The 17,740-nt window shown below is 38.4% G+C and overlaps 1 protein-coding gene across 3 annotated transcripts in view; it reads right to left on the reverse strand.

The window, feature by feature from the left end:
* Window positions 1-17,740, reverse strand: part of ADAM10 (ADAM metallopeptidase domain 10) — a 204,777-nt gene that overhangs the window by 28,534 nt on the left and 158,503 nt on the right. For all 3 annotated transcript variants that reach the window (XM_056572425.1, XM_056572427.1, XM_056572426.1), the window contains exons 5-7: window positions 13,959-14,062; window positions 11,829-11,981; window positions 2,914-3,006 (exon numbers count right to left, since the gene is read on the reverse strand). In XM_056572425.1, the coding sequence (XP_056428400.1) occupies window positions 2,914-3,006; window positions 11,829-11,981; window positions 13,959-14,062 (350 nt within the window). The remainder of the gene's footprint in view (window positions 1-2,913; window positions 3,007-11,828; window positions 11,982-13,958; window positions 14,063-17,740) is intronic.

Consider the following 17,740-nt stretch of genomic DNA (forward strand, 5'->3'; position numbering starts at 1 on the left):
ATGAATCAGCCAATCACCAGCCGCAGTGCAGTCTGACTCGGCCGGCGATAGGCTGAGCAGCAGTGTGACGTTTTCGGCCCCGGCCGCAGGTGCCGGTGTAGTGAAGAATTTTGTGTCCTAAAGCGTTTTCACACTGGCGCTCGCACTATCGCCAGCCGGAGCGGAGGAAGGTATGTACTTCTTTATTTTTTTTTTTTTTTTTTACTGCCGGCACTATGGGGGACAATTTTTATGGTCTGGAGTTCTCCTTTAAATGGGTCTCTACAATATTTTTTTAAAAAAAACAGCCACAAAAACAACCACAGGAAAAAAAAAATGAAAATGTTTAGCAAAAGTCATAACACTACTACTTGGCAATGCCGCAAGCTTAGCGCTTCTATGGTACATTTGCATATACAGTTAATTTGTGGTTTAGCTGCTGCAGTGGATAACAAGACAATATACCACTGAAACTGTTCCTTTACAGAAGGGTTTCCCAACCAGGGTGCCTCCAGCTGTTGCAAAACTACAACTCCCAGCATGACCGAAGAGCCGTTGGCTGTCCGGGCATGCTGGGAGTTGCAGTTGTGCAACAGCTAGAGGCACCCTGGTTGGGAAACACTGGTGTAGAGGATGCCTAGTCATCAAGGTTTAGAATCAGACTTGCCACAATGGGTGGCATGGTATCTTAGTACAGTCATGGCCGTAAATGTTGGCACCCCTGACATTTTTCTAGAAAATGAAGTATTCCAGAAAAGGATTGCAGTAACATGTTTTGTTATACACATGTTTATTCCCTTTGTGTGTATTGGAACTAAACCAAAAAAAGGGAGGGAAAAAAGCTAATTGGACATAATGTCACACCAAACTCCAAAAATGGGCTGAACAAAATTATTGGCACCCTTTCAAAATTGTGGAAAATAAAGATTGTTTCCAGCATGGGACGCTCCTTTAAACTTACCTGGGGCAAGAAACAGGTGTGGGCAATATAAAAATCACACCTGAAAGCAGATAAAAAGGAGAGAAGCTCACTTAAGTCTTTGCATTGTGTGTCTGTGTGTGCCAGCCACACTAAGCATGGACAACAGAAAGAGGAGAAGAGAACTGTCCGAGGACTTGAGAACCAAAATTGTGGAAAAATATCAGCAATCTCAAGGTTACAAGTCCATCTCCAGAGAGCTAGATTTGCCTCTGTCCACAGTGCGCAACATTATCAAGAAGTTTGCAACCCATGGCACTGTAGCTAATCTCCCTGGGTGTGGACAGAAGAGAAAAATTGAAGAAAGGTGTCAATGCAGAATAGTCCGGATGGTGGATAAGCAGCTCCAAACAAGTTCCAAAAGATATTCAAGCTGTCCTGCAGGCTCGGGGAGCATCAGTGTCAGCACCAACTATCCGTCAACATTTACATGAAATGAAACACTATAGCAGGAGACCCAGGAGGACTCCGCTGCTGACACAAAGACCTAAAAAAGCAAGACTACATTTTGCCAAAATGAACTTGAGTAAGCCAAAATCCTTCTGGGAAAAAGTCTTGTGGACAGATGAGACCAAAATAGAGCTTTTTGGTAAAGCACATCATTATACTGTTTACCGAAAACGGAATGAGGCCTACAAAAGAAAAGAACACAGTACCCACAGTGAAATATGGTGGAGGTTCAATGGTGTTTTGGGGTTGTTTTGCAGCCTTTGGCACTGGGTGCCTTGAACGTGTGCAAGGCATTCTGAAATCTGAGGATTACCAACGGATTTTGGGATTCACAAGCCCAGTGTCAGAAATCTGGTTTTGCGTCCAAGATCTTTGGTCTTCCAGCAGGACAATGACCCCAAACATACGTCAAAACGCACCCAGAAATGGATGGCAACAAAGCGCTGGAGAGTTCTGAAGTGGCCAGCAATGAGTCCAGATCTAAATCCCATTGAACTCCTGTGGAGAGATCTTAAAATTGCTGTTGGGAAAAGGCGCCCTTCCAATAAGAGACCTGGAGCAGTTTGCAAAGAAAGAGTGGTCCAACATTCCGGCTTAGAGGTGTAAGAAGCTTATTGATTGTTATAGGAAGCAACTTATTTCAGTTACTTTTTCCAAAGGGTGTGCAAAAAAAATATTATTTTGTCCAGACCATTTTTGGAGTTTGGTGTGATATTATGTCCAATTTGCTCTTTTTTCCCCTCCTTTTTGGTTTAGTTCCAATACACACAAAGGAAAAAAAAAAAAAAAAAAACGTGTTACTGCAATCATTTTCTGTGAGAAATCCTTCATTCTCTAGAAAAATTTCAGGGGTGCCAACATTTATGGCCATGACTATAGTTTATAATGTTTCCTTGTAGTTCCTGGGTTCAAAGATTGGTCAGAGTCTGAGAGCTGAGGCCCCTATAGATTAGTAGAATGAGCTGGGAGAAATGGTCAGCTAAGTGCTTGTCAACCCATTTTTTTACCATGCTGCAGGACACAGATTCTGTGCAAAGTCAAAGAAGCCTGTCTCCTGCAGCAAGTGCTTAGCTTAGCACTTCTCCCAGCCCATTCTAGCAATTTTTGGGAGCCTCAAAATCCAGATCCTGACTGATCAAAACTTTTAAAAATGTCTCTGAAAATGATTATTAAAATTTTTTTTTGTGACAGGGACACTTAAAATGTTCCACTCCACTACATGAAAACCTCACATTAGGAGAGGTTCACACGGAGCAATTTAATTCAGTTTTAATGTCTTTTCTGTAGCCAAAGCCAGAAGTGGATAAAAAATAAATAAATAAAAAATACACAGATTCATCTTCTCATCTTTGTATCCACTCCTTGCATTGGCTAAAGAAAAAACAAATATGCATTATTGGTGGTTTTCAACAGTATGCACTAATGGTAAATTAATTATTACGTCTCCAATAAGCACTTCAAGGGAGACTATATGAAAGCGGGAAAGAGCCTTTAGAAATACTTACTCGAATACGCTTCACCATGAAGCTTATGTTTCGAATCCCCATGAAGTCTGTTGATTGATAAATTGTATCGATGGCTTTCACATGGCTGGATATCTGATAGAAAACAAAAATTATTTCACACAATTAACTGAGAAAGATATAGCGGTTTAGAAAAGAAAAGACAGCACTTGACACAGGTGGACAAATATCTACAGATGTATCTATAGCACAGCTGAGACTGAACGCTGCCTAAAAATACAGCACAAAGAAAAACAAAAAGCTTTTCCTGCACATAAACGTTGAACAAAGTTTGCAGCAGATTTAAACTCTTTTTGTCATAGTAGGTGTAAGTACGTATAAAGGCTAGTTTTAAATCTGACCCGTAGGCTTAATAAGATGACAGTTCCTTATGAAGAGTTCACTTTTCACCAGTCTCCTTATCACAGACAGGATAACAGTGAAAGGTGACACCAGTATATAGATAAAAGTGTGATCAGGCCATTTACAAATAGGTGACACTCAGAGCTCAGACTACCACCCCCTCCCTGTGCAATGACCTCTGTACAGGTCACAGAGCATGCCTAGAAACTCTCCCATTCTAATGAAGAGTGTCAGCTCCAGTCAATTGTTTCCTAGAGCTACAGTATTTGATGTAAAGCATCTCTCATTGCTGTGCACAAACCTCAGGTAAGACAGCTACCCCCATCTAATCTAATCAGTAAAAAAAAAAAACACAAGCTAGGTGACACATTCCCTTTAAGTGAAGCTCTAAATAGGAGTATTTCCCATTAACTGTAGAATCAATGAGAATCTATTGCAGAGCCACCTAGGAAGCAGTAAATTACCGGCTGATTTACAATCTGTAGCCTGGATCCCATGTAGTACACAGCATGCTAATGGATAGCGGCTGAAGGCTTGGTGATCTGAGCAACTAAGAAGCAGTGAGTGAGGTCATTCCCACAGCTAATGGAGGCATTCCTGAGCGCATCACTATAGGGAATTCCCACCACAAACAATTATGGCTATGACAAAGATATACCACTATTGTGTGATGGGTGTGGTTCTCCTCTCTAGGACTATATACAATATTAACCTCTTAATGACTGAACCAATTTTTACATTTTCCCCTATAATAGCTATAACACTTATTTTACCATCTATAGACTTTTTTTTTTTTTTTTTTTTACATAACATTAACTGCACAACCTGATAATAAAAATTTAAATTAAAACTTAAAAAAAAAATTTAAACTGCCCTTTTCTTGTGTCTATAAATTTATTTTTCAGTCTATGGGGCTGTGTGAGGGCTCATTTTTTGAAACGTTATCTGTAGTTTAGTTTTTAGTAGTATGATTTTGGTTTAGATTTTTTATCACTAACACACACATATATATATGTTTAGCTGTGCACCCCTCCCCCTTTCTCAGAGGTGGAGTTTTAAATGGATCCAGCATGTCACCCAGTCAGAGGCTATATGCCCAGCAGAGGTGAGTGGATAGTTGAGTGTTAGGCTCAGAATTTGTGCTAGGTTCCCATCCTAAATGAGGCCACCTCCCCGTGGTGGATGGGGGACACGTTTTGATCAAAAAGTGCGCTAAGAGCCTCAATTTTTTTGACCAATGTGTGCTGCTGCAATCCTCTTTTTTTGTATACTCTGATGCCATGGCAGTGTGCACCCGTGTATTAGGCTGTTGTGCCGGCTATCTTTCTTTTTTCTTGTGTGTACAATTCAGGGGGTAATGGCACCCTGTTTAGCTGTGCACCCCTCCCCCTTTCTCACAGGTGGAGTTTTAAATGGATCCAGCATGTCACCCAGTCAGAGGCTATATGCCCAGCAGAGGTGAGTGGATAGTTGAGTGTTAGGCTCAGAATTTGTGCTAGGTTCCCATCCTAAATGAGGCCACCTCCCCGTGGTGGATGGGGGACACGTTTTGATCAAAAAGTGCGCTAAGAGCCTCAATTTTTTTGACCAATGTGTGCTGCTGCAATCCTCTTTTTTTGTATACACACACATATATATATATATATATATATATATATATATATATATATATATATGTATATATTAGATAACATATTTTAGATGACATATGTTATTTGCACCCTAGGATCCCAAATAGGTTTATTTTTTTGTTTCCTTTTTTATATATTATATTATATTATAATATATATATATATATATATATATATATATGTATATATATAATACAGGCCTTAACAACAGAGCAAATTCTACTACTGCACCACCAATGACTTCCACAGGTAATGTTTAAATGGTGGTGTCAGCATGTACAGCGGTATTACAGCAGTTAAAATAGCCTGCAATGGAGAACGCTCTGTCCCAGCTATCAGTAGCAGCCATCAATGGCTGAAGCCACCAGCTATAGAGACTATAGCCTATAGCTATAGCCTGACCCCCAAGTCCTCTCTACTCCACCCCATGATGTTACTGTACATCAGTGTTAATACTGTTACTGCTCTGCCCGTAATAGCATATTAATGTACACACAAATCTTAAGGAATACTCAAGCTTTAAAGATAATATAAGTAAGTAGTCTGATCTTTTTGTGTAAGTCCCATTGATTCTATTCAGGTTTTAGCAGGATATTTGTCCCTTATTTAAATGGTCATACTCTAAAGCCATGGAAAACTACATAGCCAGTTCAGGCAATACTTAAAAGAAGGTTCCATCATGCTGGAAAGGACTTAATGTACTACATTGATTTAGAAAATACATCCTTCCCTTTATGGCTGCCACTTTCACTTTAGCTTTAAGTGTTAAGATGAAGCATAACAGTATTATTTTATAAGACTTTTACCCAAAAGACTTCCAATCCTAAATGTTCATGAGACTTGGTTATTTCTAGTAAGGAGACATGCTAAATTCATCCCTTGACATCAACACACAAAATGAAGAAGAAAAAGAAAAAAAAACGCTTCGGCAGAGAGGACAAAACGGAAATTCACACTTTTCAATATAAATTACCACTGGAAAGAGAGGCACTGGACTGAGCCTCCAGTCCATTACTATAATGATATCTCATGAGACACAGACTGCAGCTGGATGATAATGTGTTCAGAAATACTAAAGGGTCAGAGATATTAAAACTTTCTGCACTTGTGGAGAGTTGGATCACGGGAACACAAGGAAAGAAGAAAATAAGGCAGATTATAAAGATAGAGGAAAACCTTCAATCTACAGAATAAAGTGGATACAACTGATCGGGACAAGATTTTATATACATAAGTGAAGGCCTTCAATTGTCAGTATAATTATAGGAGATAAGGTACTCCCAGAGAAATGCCAGAGAGCACAAGCAGAAAAAAAACTGTTTTTATTAACCTTGTGTTTTGTTTTAGTTCAGCAAGAAACTAAAGCCCGTTTTTAAAAGGGGTTATCCAGGAATAGAAAAACAGAGCTAATTTATTTCAAAACCTGCTCCTGTCTGTCTCCAGGTTGGGTGTGGTTCTGCAGCTCAGTTTCATTGAAGTGAATGAAACCAAGGTGTAATACCACAAACAACCTGGGGACATCCGAGGAGCTGTTTTTGAAAACAAAATTTGCTCTTTTTTTCTATTCCTGGATAGCCCCTTTAATTTACATCACGCCAAAGAAAAAATAGCATCCCTCTGGTGATGCTGGAAAGTTCTAACTATCTGTAAAGTACCATACAGTATTTATTTGTACGAGCCATCTCCTTTATAGAGGAGAAGGGTGAGATTCTGAGAAGTTTAGGTCATCTTTCTGTAAGACTAGAATTTAGAGGTGTGAACGGCTTAAGGGGCACATTTATTAACCCTTTGATGACACAGGACATAAATGTACATCCTGGAACAGTGCTTGCATCATGCGCTATTTTAAACGTGCTTTTTTTTTTTACCCCTTTACTCAAATCTTCAAAATCTCACATGCATCCACTTGTTTGCTAATAATTTTGGAACGCCTTTATGTATGAAAGAGATTCGGAGATAGTTTTTTCATGACACGTTTTACTTTACATCAGTGGTAAATTTTGATTGCTATATTTAGCGGTTTTTGTAAAAAAAAAAAATATAAAATTCTGTGAAATAAAATTGAAAAATTTGCATTTTTCTAGACTTAACATTTTCTGCTCGTACAATAAATAGTCATATGGCACCAAATGAATGATTAATTCACATCTACAATATGTCTTCATTTGATAAACATTCTTTTACTTTTTTTTAGAATGTTAGAAGGTTTTTAAGTTTAGCAGCAATTTTCCAGATTTTCAAGAAAATTTCTAAAATCAGATTTTTCAGGGACCAGTTCAGTTCTGAAGTGGAATTGAGGGGCCGGTATGTTAGATACCCCCATAAATAAGATAGAATGACATTAAAGACGTTTATTAACCCTTTAGGCATTTCACAGAAATGAAAGCAAAGTGGAGGCTGAATTAGAAAATGTCCATTTTTGCTGATTTTTCATTTTAACCCATTTTTTTCTTTAACACAGTGGGTGTTGACAAAGAAATACAACTCAAGATTTATTCCCCGAAGTCTGACATACTTAGAAATATACCATATGTGGCCTTTGTGGCTACGTGTCTCTCCACAGGCCTCAGACATGAAGGTGTGCTGTGTGGATTTTGGGGCATCCTTTTAGTTTAGGATATTTTGTTGGCATCATATAAAGTCGCAGAGGCTTTGGGGTGCAAAAATATTTTTGGGAGACAAGTTGACGCTTTCATTTGTACCATTCTGGGGTACATATGACACTGATAGTTTTTTATTTTATTTTTTATGAGGCAGTATACATATATACTTTTTTTTTAGGTCGTTTGTCATGCAGTATAAATGACATGTTAACTTTACTCTGCAGGTTGATACGGTTATGGCGATATCAAATTTCTATACTTTTAATATTTGAGTTCATTTATAAACATAAAAACTATTTTTGTACAAAAAAAAAAAAAATCACATTTGTCGCCGTATTCTGTGAGCCATAACTTTTTTATTTTTTCACTGACGCAATTGTGTGAGGACTCTTTTTGCGGGACATGTTTTTGGGTGTGTTTTGGGGTGTGTGTGTGTATATAATATATGTATGTAATATATGTATGTATGTATGTAATATATGTATGTATGTGTGTGTGTATGTATGTATGTATGTGTGTGTATGTATGTATGTGTGTGTGTGTATGTATGTATGTGTATATATATGTATATGTATATATGTGTGTGTGTGTGTGTGTATGTATGTGTATGTATGTGTGTGTATGTGTGTGTATGTGTGTGTATGTGTGTGTATGTGTGTGTATGTGTGTGTATATATGTATATATATATTATATATATATATATATGAAAAATGAAGAGATGTCCAGCGCAGGTTCCAAGCAATACGAAATAATTTATTCAGCGGTAACACGACATGACGACAGGTAGGTGACGCGTTTCAGCCACAATCTGCGGCCTTAGTCATACAACAATACATTACAAATGAATCTCTTTTATAAGGGAGAGAGGCAGGGTTCTATCCAGCAGGAAGGGTGTGCCCGGTGAGTAAAATCACCCTCAGGGTTAACCCGTTGCTGGAAGTTAACTCGTTCATCCCCCGTGCAATTGTGGTATAAAAACGCATGGTTTGTGTGAACACATGCTAAAAATTACAAATATTACAAACAAACCCATATTGAATGGGATTCACAATTATAAAAGGTTCTTATGTACGGATTAAATAATGGTGTCTGTAAATTAGTCATAAACCAATATTTGATGGTCACAATATGACTTATGAAAATAGCAATTTCATATGAAAATAATTATCAAATGTATATAATGCAATAATTTGCTAAATTTTATACGACAAACACCATGTCTTAGAGAAATGGGAAGACCAATGTGAAAATACGAAATATTGAAATAGACTCATATGTGTTAGTGTTGCGAATTTATCTGGATTTTCTTCATACGAACAAGATCACATGTTGATAATAATTTAGTCCTAAATAATTAGATAATATTCATTATATTGCACAGAGGGCATAAGGCAATATAAATTCAATTTGATTATCTGTGTATTTTAAACATTAAATATTTTAACTACTAAATTCGTAATATATATAAAGAGTCATAATTTCAATAATGCAATATCACATCTTGTCTTTGATTCAGGCCTTGGGGGTACCTAGTTTGTAATTTTATAATCCAATAAACTTCCCTATCCAGTAGTTTTTGTTTAATATTTCCACCCCTAATTGTGTGGGCAACTTTTTCTATTCCCTGAAGGCTAAGACCGAAGAAATCCCCCTCATGGTTTTCTGCACAATGTCTACTGACCATGGATAAATGTCTAGTTTGGAAATGAGGAATATCAGACAGGTGTTTTCTGATCCTCGCCTTCAGGGGATTTGTGGTACACCCAACATATTGAACTTGGCATAGTTCACATGTCATTAGATACACCACGTTATTAGTGTTACAATTTATGTATCCAGACATGTTAAATGTTTCTTTTGTTGTAGTGGAGTGTATGACATACATACACACACCCCAATATATAATATATATATATATATATATATATATATATATATATATATATATATATATATATTTTTTTTTTTTATTTATTTTTTATAAAATTTTAACTTTTTTCACATTTTACATTTTTTCTTCTTTTTTTTAAACTATTATACACATAATTCAATGGAGTACACATCTGTACTCCATGAAATTATGCCCATGTCTGTCAATGACATCAGTCACTACCTTAGGTAAAGACTGATCTGTTGCCATGACAACGGAGGCCACTGTCAGTCAGGCCTCCGGTTGCCATGGCAACCATTGGCGCTCTGCTTTCACTTTGCAGAACGCCCTTCCTCTGTTACCCTAATAGATGCTGCGGTCACAGTGATCGCAGCGTCTAAAGGGTTAACTCCGAATCGGAGCGCAGTTCCGAGCATGTGTGCTGCGGGTGGCCTCCTCTGACGGGGCCCCCCTCAACACCGATCGCTTCACTGTGTGAAGCAACGGAGGAGAGCGGGAAGGAGGCGACCCCTGCCAGATCCCTGCTATTGGTCCGTCTGTACTGACAGACCAATACGAACGATAGTCAGCCAGGGACCGCTGCGATTGGTCCCTGGCCAGTTTCAGTGACGCTCTGCTGTGCAGCACATCCGAGCTCAATAAACTGTCACTTAATTTCCATCAGGTACATGTACGCGATGATGTGGGAAGTCATCCCTAATCACCATGTACCCGATTTTGCGTAAAGGGGTTAAAGCAGTACAGTAAAAAAAAAAAAAGTATGTAATCATGGGTATCATTTTAATCGTTTGACCCACAGAATAAAGAAAACATGTCAATTTTACCATAAAGTGTACAGTGTAAAAGCAAAAGCCTCCGATAAGGTGCAAAATTGCAGTTTTCATTTCAATTTCCCCACACAAATAATATTTTTTTTGTTTTGCCATACATTTCATGGTAGAATAAAAGGTGTCATTACAAAATACAATTGGTCACGCAAAAAAATAAGCCCTCACATGGGTCTATGGAGGGAAATACAAAAGAGTTATGATTTTTAGAATGCGAGGAGGAAAAAACTAAAATGCAAAAATAAAACTTCCTGTGTCTTAAATGTTGACAGCACTAAAGAAGATTAGTCAGGAAGAAGATGTGGTGCATGCAGTCTGATCGATTTGGTGCTAAACCCTTTCATAGAAACTTTTCAGTTGGGTCTACACATGATAATTGTGGCACATATGACATGTTTTTGCTGCATTTTGAGCCAAGGTGGCACTTAAATGAGTAACTCTGCCAAGGGTCTTATAATTAATAGGCTTGTTTTATTGTCCCTTATATATAGTGGTATTGGTAATACTAGTGTGTGAATAGTGATTTTTATTCAGTAACAGTATGTTGGTGCTATGCAGTTACTATGTGGTAGGGCTAATATGTGGTTATGGTGTGGCAGTATAATCCCCTGTGTAGTGGTAATCTTGGTCTCGGTATACTGGTTGGACTGTAATAGTATCATGGTAATAAGTATAGTGACATTATTTTCTCCTTGTATACTGGTAACATTTGGTAACTAAATGAGATATAGATATAGATTTAGAGATAGGGGGAGATTTATCAAAACCTGTGCAGAGGAAAAGTTGTCCAGTTGCCCATAGCAACCAATCAGATTGCTTCTTTCAATTTCATGAAGGCCTGTGAAAAATGAACGAAGCAATCTGATTGGTTGCTATGGGCAACTGGACAACTTTTCCTCTGCACAGGTTTTAATAAATCTCCCCCTATACAGTATTGTCATATGTAAACATTTTCCTACAGCTTTTTTTGTCTTGGAGATATACTGTATTTAATAGAAATGCATGTTTTAGTTTTTTTATGAGTTTAATAAATGCTGCATTTTTCAAAGCCTGAGGCTGATACCTATAAATGCAGCATTGGCTCAAAAATTTGCCCTGCGGCTTATGGGATTCACATTATACCCTGAACACATGCTAGTATAAGTGCAGAAAAAGTAGAAATGCTGTATTAAATATTTATTTTTAGAGATGTATGCATTAGGCATGCACCTGTCAAAATGGGATGCAGACTTCTACCAAGGCATACTGAAGTAGGACCACTCAGTTTAATGGCCTGAAAGGAGGCAACTATTAACTACATTTGAACCATGTAAGAAACCTACAACAAAAAAACTCTTATATGGATGACCAGTGGAGCTTTAGATGCATAGCGCTTCTGATGTCTTAATTTCTTAGAATATTGTTCAGAAATATAAAGACGAGGAAAAGAAGAGAAAAAAAAACAAAACAAAAAATGCCATTTAAAATCACTTACATATAGGAAGGTAGCAAATATGATTTTTCTTACATTTGGTTATAATCGTATCTCCAACTAACCCCCCATGAGAGAAATTTAAACAATTTTTACGTAGCACGGCAATCTCACCATGCAAGAAGTGTTACCTGGGCAATCACAGCTTCCCTGGCGTCTCCATATCTCTTGAAGAACAGATGGTCAGTCTGAATGTAGAGCTGGCAGGTATTTTTCTCAGCTTGTGCTGCTCGCTTCTTTCTAAGGATGACTGGACCAGTCTCTTCATGCTCTTCTAAGTGCTCCTAATAGCAATTAAATAGATGTATATTGAAAATCTGACTGCTTCTACTATATACAACACGGTATGAATGGATCAGTCAGCGCTAGTGTAACTGGTATTATTTAGGCCAGAAACAAACTGCTCAGTAATGTCATGCTCAACTACAAAAACACCCAAATATATAATAGAATAGACTGTAAATGGCAGCAAAAATACAATCTCCTGCACTCACCGCTCAGTATGAGCCTCAAAGCTCCTTCCCGGAAAGCTGGGGGACCAGGATTGCACACGTGTGTGGGTGCTCAGAGGCCGTCTCCTCTGAACGCCCACTCACGTCTGAGGTCCTGGTCCCCCGGCTGTCAGAGAAAGAGCTTTGAGTGTCATACTGAGCGGTGAGTGCAGGAGATTGTATTTTTGCTGCCATTTACAGTCTATCCTGAAATTACGTCCTAGCACCTCCGCAGACTAATTGTTTGTGTTGCGTACCAGCAGCACTGTTACGTGCCATTCCCACATGTGTATCGCTGCAGAATGCATTTCTAGTGGTGCCATCCCATATCTTCCTACAGACATCTAATAGTATATATCATTGACGAGTTGAAATCTTAAAGGGAAATCTTGTCGGGAGTCATGCTGCGCAAACCACAGGCTCCACTCATAACTAGCATATATATATATATATATATATATATATATAAAACTCAATGTGTGTGTGTGTGTGCCATTGTATGTGCGCATGTGTGTATGTTCCAGCATCACTTCCAAACGGCTGAAGATACTACCATGAAACTTGGTACACGTCAACAACAAACATAGGATAGGTGATTTAACCCTAACTCACCCCATATGCATAACTTCCAAACATCTGAAGATATTTCGATAATACTCGGTCACGTTACTTATATGTCCACTAACAATATAAGATAGTCAATTTAACCCTTAACTACCCTCATTTGTGAGGGTCAGGGTTTTTGTTTAAAGTCCCATGCAAATCTACGGGAAATGCATGTTCCCACATAACTTCTGTACGGCTGGGGAATGGATATGAGGACAGGATATTAAGTCAAAAGCTTCCTCCTTTGTTGATTTTCCTTCCCAACAAGGATTAGGAAGGAAAAACTGGGCAACACCGGGTACTCCGCTAGTTTACTCTAAAGCAATGCAGAGCTTCAAAGCAATGCAGAGCTTCAAAACAATGCAGAGCTTCAGAGAAATTATTATTTAAATATGAGCTGGGAACTTTGGGTGGTCATGTCAGATTCTCCTCACCCTGCAGGGCTTAATTGACAGGTCTCTCGATATATACATATAGGGAGAGACTTCTCAATCAAGCCCAGTGGGGTAGGGAGAAGCGGGCTGGAGACGTTTTCAAATAATGACTTTTCTAAACTGTACAGTATTTCGGAATAAATCATGTTTGGCTGAAAGGGCAACTATAGGCCAAATAGTCTGGTGTTGCCCTGTGACAGGGCCAGTGATCAGTCCATGAGTGAGTGTTTGCGTTGTTCTAACATGCTAAAAATGAATCTGCTGCTGGACACACATCTTCCTGTGTAATAGGGGATTGCAGCCGATTGCAGAAAAGGGCCACAAGAAAGATCCTTTAATAGTTGAGCCTTGTAACCTGCAAGAATGGTGCATGTATACTACACTTGTCCTGTGTACTACGGCCTGTATATGGGAGCCTGTGTCTGTTTCATGCTGCGAGTGGTTTAGGCACCACTCTGTGCTTACAAACAAACCCCATACAAAGACTATGGTCTGGAGATATGCATTATGTCTATGTCCCTGGGGCTTGCTGTAAAGCATATGTCTTAATGTTTATAATTGCAGCTCAGGCAAGATGGCTGACCCCAACAATGTACAAAAAATAAAATAAATTACAAAACATAGAAACAGATTTTTATAAAAAAAAAAAAAATATATGTTTCTGTACCTGCATCCAACCACATTCACTTAGGGTGCTATGAAATAAGAGTGCCATAAAAATTGCCCTTACCTGTTTGGTCGGTTCACTTTGAGCGGACATCTGATATGCTTTCATCCTTTCAAACACAGAATGATCTGCACATCCCCCCTGAGCTCCATATTTATGAGGATATTCTGTAAAGCAGAGATTCAAGATGGTTAACATAAAACTTCCAAGTTTGACGAAGAACTGAAACCATATTAAAAAAACACATTTTCCACATTTTTATAATGGTTTGTTTTTATTTTCATTTGTCAGGAAATGTGAAAAATGTAATAATTTTTCAGATTTACCGCTGTTGACCAGCAGAGGACGCTAACATGAGAACGTGGAAAAGGCAAGCAACCTTTAACTTTGTTGCTTCAAATTTGGCCTCCTTCTCTCCATGCTGGTGAACTTCTATCTTCCATCTTATTTGTGTCTGTGTGCAAAAGGAATGGCGGAAGCAAATATTTGAAATCACTGTGCAGTATCATTTTGTTGGTGTCTATACAGTGGTAAAGTACAGTAATGTTCTTTTAACCCATTCCTCACGCCCCAAATTTAGATTTTTGGCTTATGTTATATTTCTCCTTGCCTAACATTCATGACTTTTTCACTGACCGAGTTTACAGCAATCTTGCCTGGACAGTACGCACCATCCCATTCAAAACAGAGTACTGATGGGACTTCTCCGGCAGATTCCACCAGAAGATTGAACATATTCAACCTTTTGGCGGAATCCATTTCCACATTGGAAGTTATGCTTTCATAGCGTGAACTTCACAGCAGAATCCTATTGAGCTCAATGAGGGACATTTATCAATGTTTGCTTATGTATTCTTTTTTTAGTAATTTTTTCCTTACTTTTTTTTGCTTATGTGTGACTTAATTATCAACTGGTTTCAGCCTGTTGATAATTTTCTTTCACGTAAGCAATTTTTCCTTTTTTACTTTGGTAGTAGCTTTTTCTGCTCCATGTTTGAGCTGGAGTAAATTTAGTCAATTTTTAACCCTGTTGCAACTTTTTTCTGCGCAGTTGCGACTGTCGCAGTTAATAAATACCTGACTACCCGTAGTCCATTTTAAAATTATTACTACGTAGTTAATTTTTGGAAAACTTGCTTTTCTCGCTTTCCAGTCAAAATGGCGCACGAAAAATATAAAAATATAAAAAGTAGGGGGCAACACCAGCATGTTAGTGTAAACATTTTTTTTTTACACTAACAGGCTGGTGTTGCCCCCAACATTTCCTTTTCATAAGGGATAAAAGGAGAAAAAGCCCCCCAAAATTTGTAGTGCAATTTCTCCCGAGTACGGAAATACCACATATGTGGCACTAAACTGTTTCCTTGAAATACAAAGGGATCTGAAGTGAGAGAGCACCATGCACATTTGAGGACTATATTAGGGATTGCATAGGGGTGGACATAGGGGTATTCTATGCCAGTGACAGGGTGCCTCCAGCTGTTGATAAACTCCCAGCATGCCTGGACAGTCAGTGGTGGTACAGAAATGGTGGGAGTTGTTGTTTTGCAACAACTGGAGGCTCCGTTTTGGAAACCCTGCCATACCATATGTTTTTCATTTTTCTTGGGGGGGGGGGACTGAGTAAGGGGAGTATATGTAGTGTTTTACCCTTTATTTTGTGTTAGTGTAGTGTTTTTAGGGTACATTCACACAGGCGGAGGTTTACAGTGAGTTTCCCGCTAGGAGTTTGTGCCGCATCTAAAACTTAAAGCAGGAAACTCACTGTAAACCCGCAAGTCCTTGTCATTAGTCAGTCACTAACTGACTGACTAATGACAATGATCAGCAGCAGGGGAACATTCTGATTGGTCCCCAGCTGCATAGTGTCATCGGACATTGTGATAGAAAATGTATTGGAAGTTTATGAACGCCCATTTGCGTTAAGTCACAGGAAAAATGCCATGGGGGGGGGGGGGGGGGGGGGAGTTGGAATGCCAATACACAAAGGTAATCATTTTGCAGACAGGTATACTTTAAAAAGGGGTCATGCACAAGTTCTCAACATCACTCAAAGGTCAAGGAATTCATTTAGCTGCTTAGGTTTAATCCACCAAAGTTTGTGACATTTCAGCAGGTCATTCACACTGTGCTGCGAATTTTTTTTTCTTTTTATATTTGTTGGTGTGAATTGGAAATCCAGCAGATCATGTGTAAACCCGACTGCTTTTCTCAGGTTGTGTCAAGGCCAGATTTTTTTTTTTTACGCATTGTGTCAAAATTAACCTACAAACCAGAAAAGGGGCGTGGTTTCGCAACCCAACCTACCGGTATTTACTAATGAATTCATAGTAATAAAAATAAAAAAAAGTGTACACACGTATGGGAACACTCAATCGCCAATTGAGCACTGGTCCGAGGCCTCAACCCAGTCATACACAAAAGTCAACAAAGCGACAGACCATTCAAAGAAATGCCGTTCTTCTCCCTGAGTTTGGAAAAACTACAGAAAATCTTGCAAAACTCTGGAATCAAAGTGGTGTCTTCCAGAAATGAATGAGAAGAAAATGCTGAAAGGTTTAGTGTTCCCTTAAGTATAAAACATAAAAGCAATTGTTTTAAAATGAATTTTCTCTCATTTGGGAACAGTCTCTGATCTACTGCTGAATCTGAGCTGAAGGCATCCTGCAGATATAAAGTCTCTGAATAACACAGACTAGTAAATGTTCTGTCTTCCCTATTAGAATTATTATAAATCTGTCCACAACACGTATCTTGTCTCCATCTATAAGTATGAACTGGGAATGTGTCACCAGCATAGCGGATAAGTCTTACAAAGTATGTTTTTGTGCTAACAATCAAGTAAAAAAAAATTATTTACAAAGTGCGCAGGCACATTTTTTTACATACTGTATATACTCGAGTATAAGCCGATCCGGATATAAGCCGAGGCCCCTAATTTCACCCCAAAAACCCAGGAAAAGTTATTGACTCAACTATAAGCCTAGGGTGGGAAATACATCATCCCCCCCCCCATGTCATCATCCAGACCCCCGTCATCATCCTCCCCCCCCCCCTTCATCATCACCGCCAGTCAATCCCTTCATCAGTGGTCTTCAACCTGCGGACCTCCAGATGTTGCAAAACTACAACTCCCAGCATGCCCGGACAGCCATCGGCTGTCTGGGCATGCTGGGAGTTGTAGTTTTGAAACCTCTGGAAGTCCGCAGGTTAACCCCTTAAGGACCAATACAAATAAACCTGTACGCCCCTGAAAGACCAGGCCTGTTTTTTCAAATCGGGGATGTCTGTCTTTATTAGAGAATAACTCTGGTAACGTTTTGTCAATCACGATAATTCTGACATTGTTTTTTTGTCATAAGTTGTCCTTCATGTACATAGTAAAAGTAAGCCGTATCATTTGTAGTTTTTTTTTTACAATGCAAAAAATCATGAAATTTTTACAAAAAAATTACGATTTTTTGCTATTTTAACACTAATAGGTTGCATATATTTATACATACTGACCAAATAGTTTATGAAACTTATACTTTCAGATATCTACTTTATTTTGACATTTTTTTGTTTTTAATTAACATTTTTAATTCGTTAGAAGCCTAACAATTTAACTTGAAATTTTAAAAATTTGAAAAGTACATCTTTTTTTTGTGTGCTATGCAAGGTGTGCAGAAATTAAAAGGTAGTAGTAGAACATAGGAACACCCCCCAAATGACCCCATTTTAAAAACTAGACCCCTCAAGGTATTCGCTAGGGGGTACAGTGAGTATTTTAACACCATAGTTTTTTGGCAGGAATGATTACAAAGTCAGTGTTAAAAATTTGAAATTTGCTATTTTTCACAAAT

This window comes from Hyla sarda, chromosome 4 (assembly GCF_029499605.1).
Source record: "Hyla sarda isolate aHylSar1 chromosome 4, aHylSar1.hap1, whole genome shotgun sequence".
Lineage (NCBI taxonomy): Eukaryota > Metazoa > Chordata > Amphibia > Anura > Hylidae > Hyla > Hyla sarda.